General features: G+C 39.9%; 1 protein-coding gene across 1 annotated transcript; it reads left to right on the top strand.

Moving 5' to 3' along the window:
- Window positions 1–238: 238 nt before the first annotated feature.
- On the top strand, window positions 239–836 carry LOC107682690 (zinc transporter ZIP9-like; the record flags this gene model as incomplete). The annotated part of the gene is made up of 3 exons (XM_016478857.1): window positions 239–439; window positions 521–589; window positions 726–836. Coding segments are annotated over 3 exons (377 nt in total), but the record flags the coding sequence as incomplete, so codon positions are not given.
- Between the last annotated feature and the right edge of the window lie 197 nt (window positions 837–1,033).

Here is a 1,033-nt window from a genome sequence, read left to right as displayed (position 1 = left end):
AACAAAGAAATTTTACTGGAATGAATCAAACTGTCCATCACTTCATATGAGACAGAGCAGGTTTGGATATGATGCTGTGCACAAGTACATTGTGACATTAATATAGCTTCGTAGTGTTTTGTCATGCTAAACCACAACTTCTTGCTACTATATGTTAGTAGTGACAAAACTTTAGTTAGTTCCCATTACTGGTGATATAAATGACTCCAAAGCTGTGCCCACTCATGTTTTGGTTTAGGTGGGCACCACCATGGCCACGGGCAGGTGGAAGCAGAAGTTTCTGAACAGAAGGTTGTAGAAGGAGTCGTGGGACAAAGCACTGAACACGGCCACAGTCACGAGCAGCTCCACGCGTATATCGGCGTCTCTCTGGTGCTGGGCTTCGTCTTCATGCTGCTGGTGGATCAGATCGGCAGTTCTCACATGCACAGCAGTGATGGTCAGTACGACGCTGGTGTTTTTGATTTTCACCAATTAGAATGGTATAAAGTGTCTAAATCTATTCTCTCCACATTTTTAGATCCAGAAGCAGGAAGGACTGCTAGCTCTAAGGTCACCACCACACTTGGATTGGTCGTTCATGCTGCAGGTAAAAAATACTGTGAATGAAACATCTTTAGTTGCAGTATCCTAATATTTTCTAGTAGTAGCTTCAGATTGTATTTGGGTCTTATTTATATGTTAAGTCTGACCAATAATCATATTGTATTCTCTCTGTGCTCCAGCTGATGGTGTTGCTCTTGGAGCGGCTGCGTCCACGTCTCAGACCAGCGTCCAGCTCATTGTATTTGTAGCCATTATGTTGCATAAGGTACAGTCAATCTTAATTTAGTTCATTTACTTCTGCTCTACATTGTGTATTATGTTATTGTTCTGTGAATATAGTTGAATCTTGTGATAAATGATTTGCGCTGTTCCTTATTCGTATTGATTTGTTTAGAAATGCCTGTTGAGTGACTGAATGTAAATGGATGGTTTCCAAATAAATTCTCCAAATATTTAAAACATAGACTCAGTATATTTAAAAAAAAAA

Source organism: Sinocyclocheilus anshuiensis, unplaced genomic scaffold (assembly GCF_001515605.1).
Source record: "Sinocyclocheilus anshuiensis isolate Anshui unplaced genomic scaffold, SAMN03320099.WGS_v1.1 C32487416, whole genome shotgun sequence".
NCBI classification, from domain to species: domain Eukaryota; kingdom Metazoa; phylum Chordata; class Actinopteri; order Cypriniformes; family Cyprinidae; genus Sinocyclocheilus; species Sinocyclocheilus anshuiensis.
Note: the sequence above shows the minus strand (reverse complement) of the source record. Positions and strands in the feature narration are given on the sequence as shown.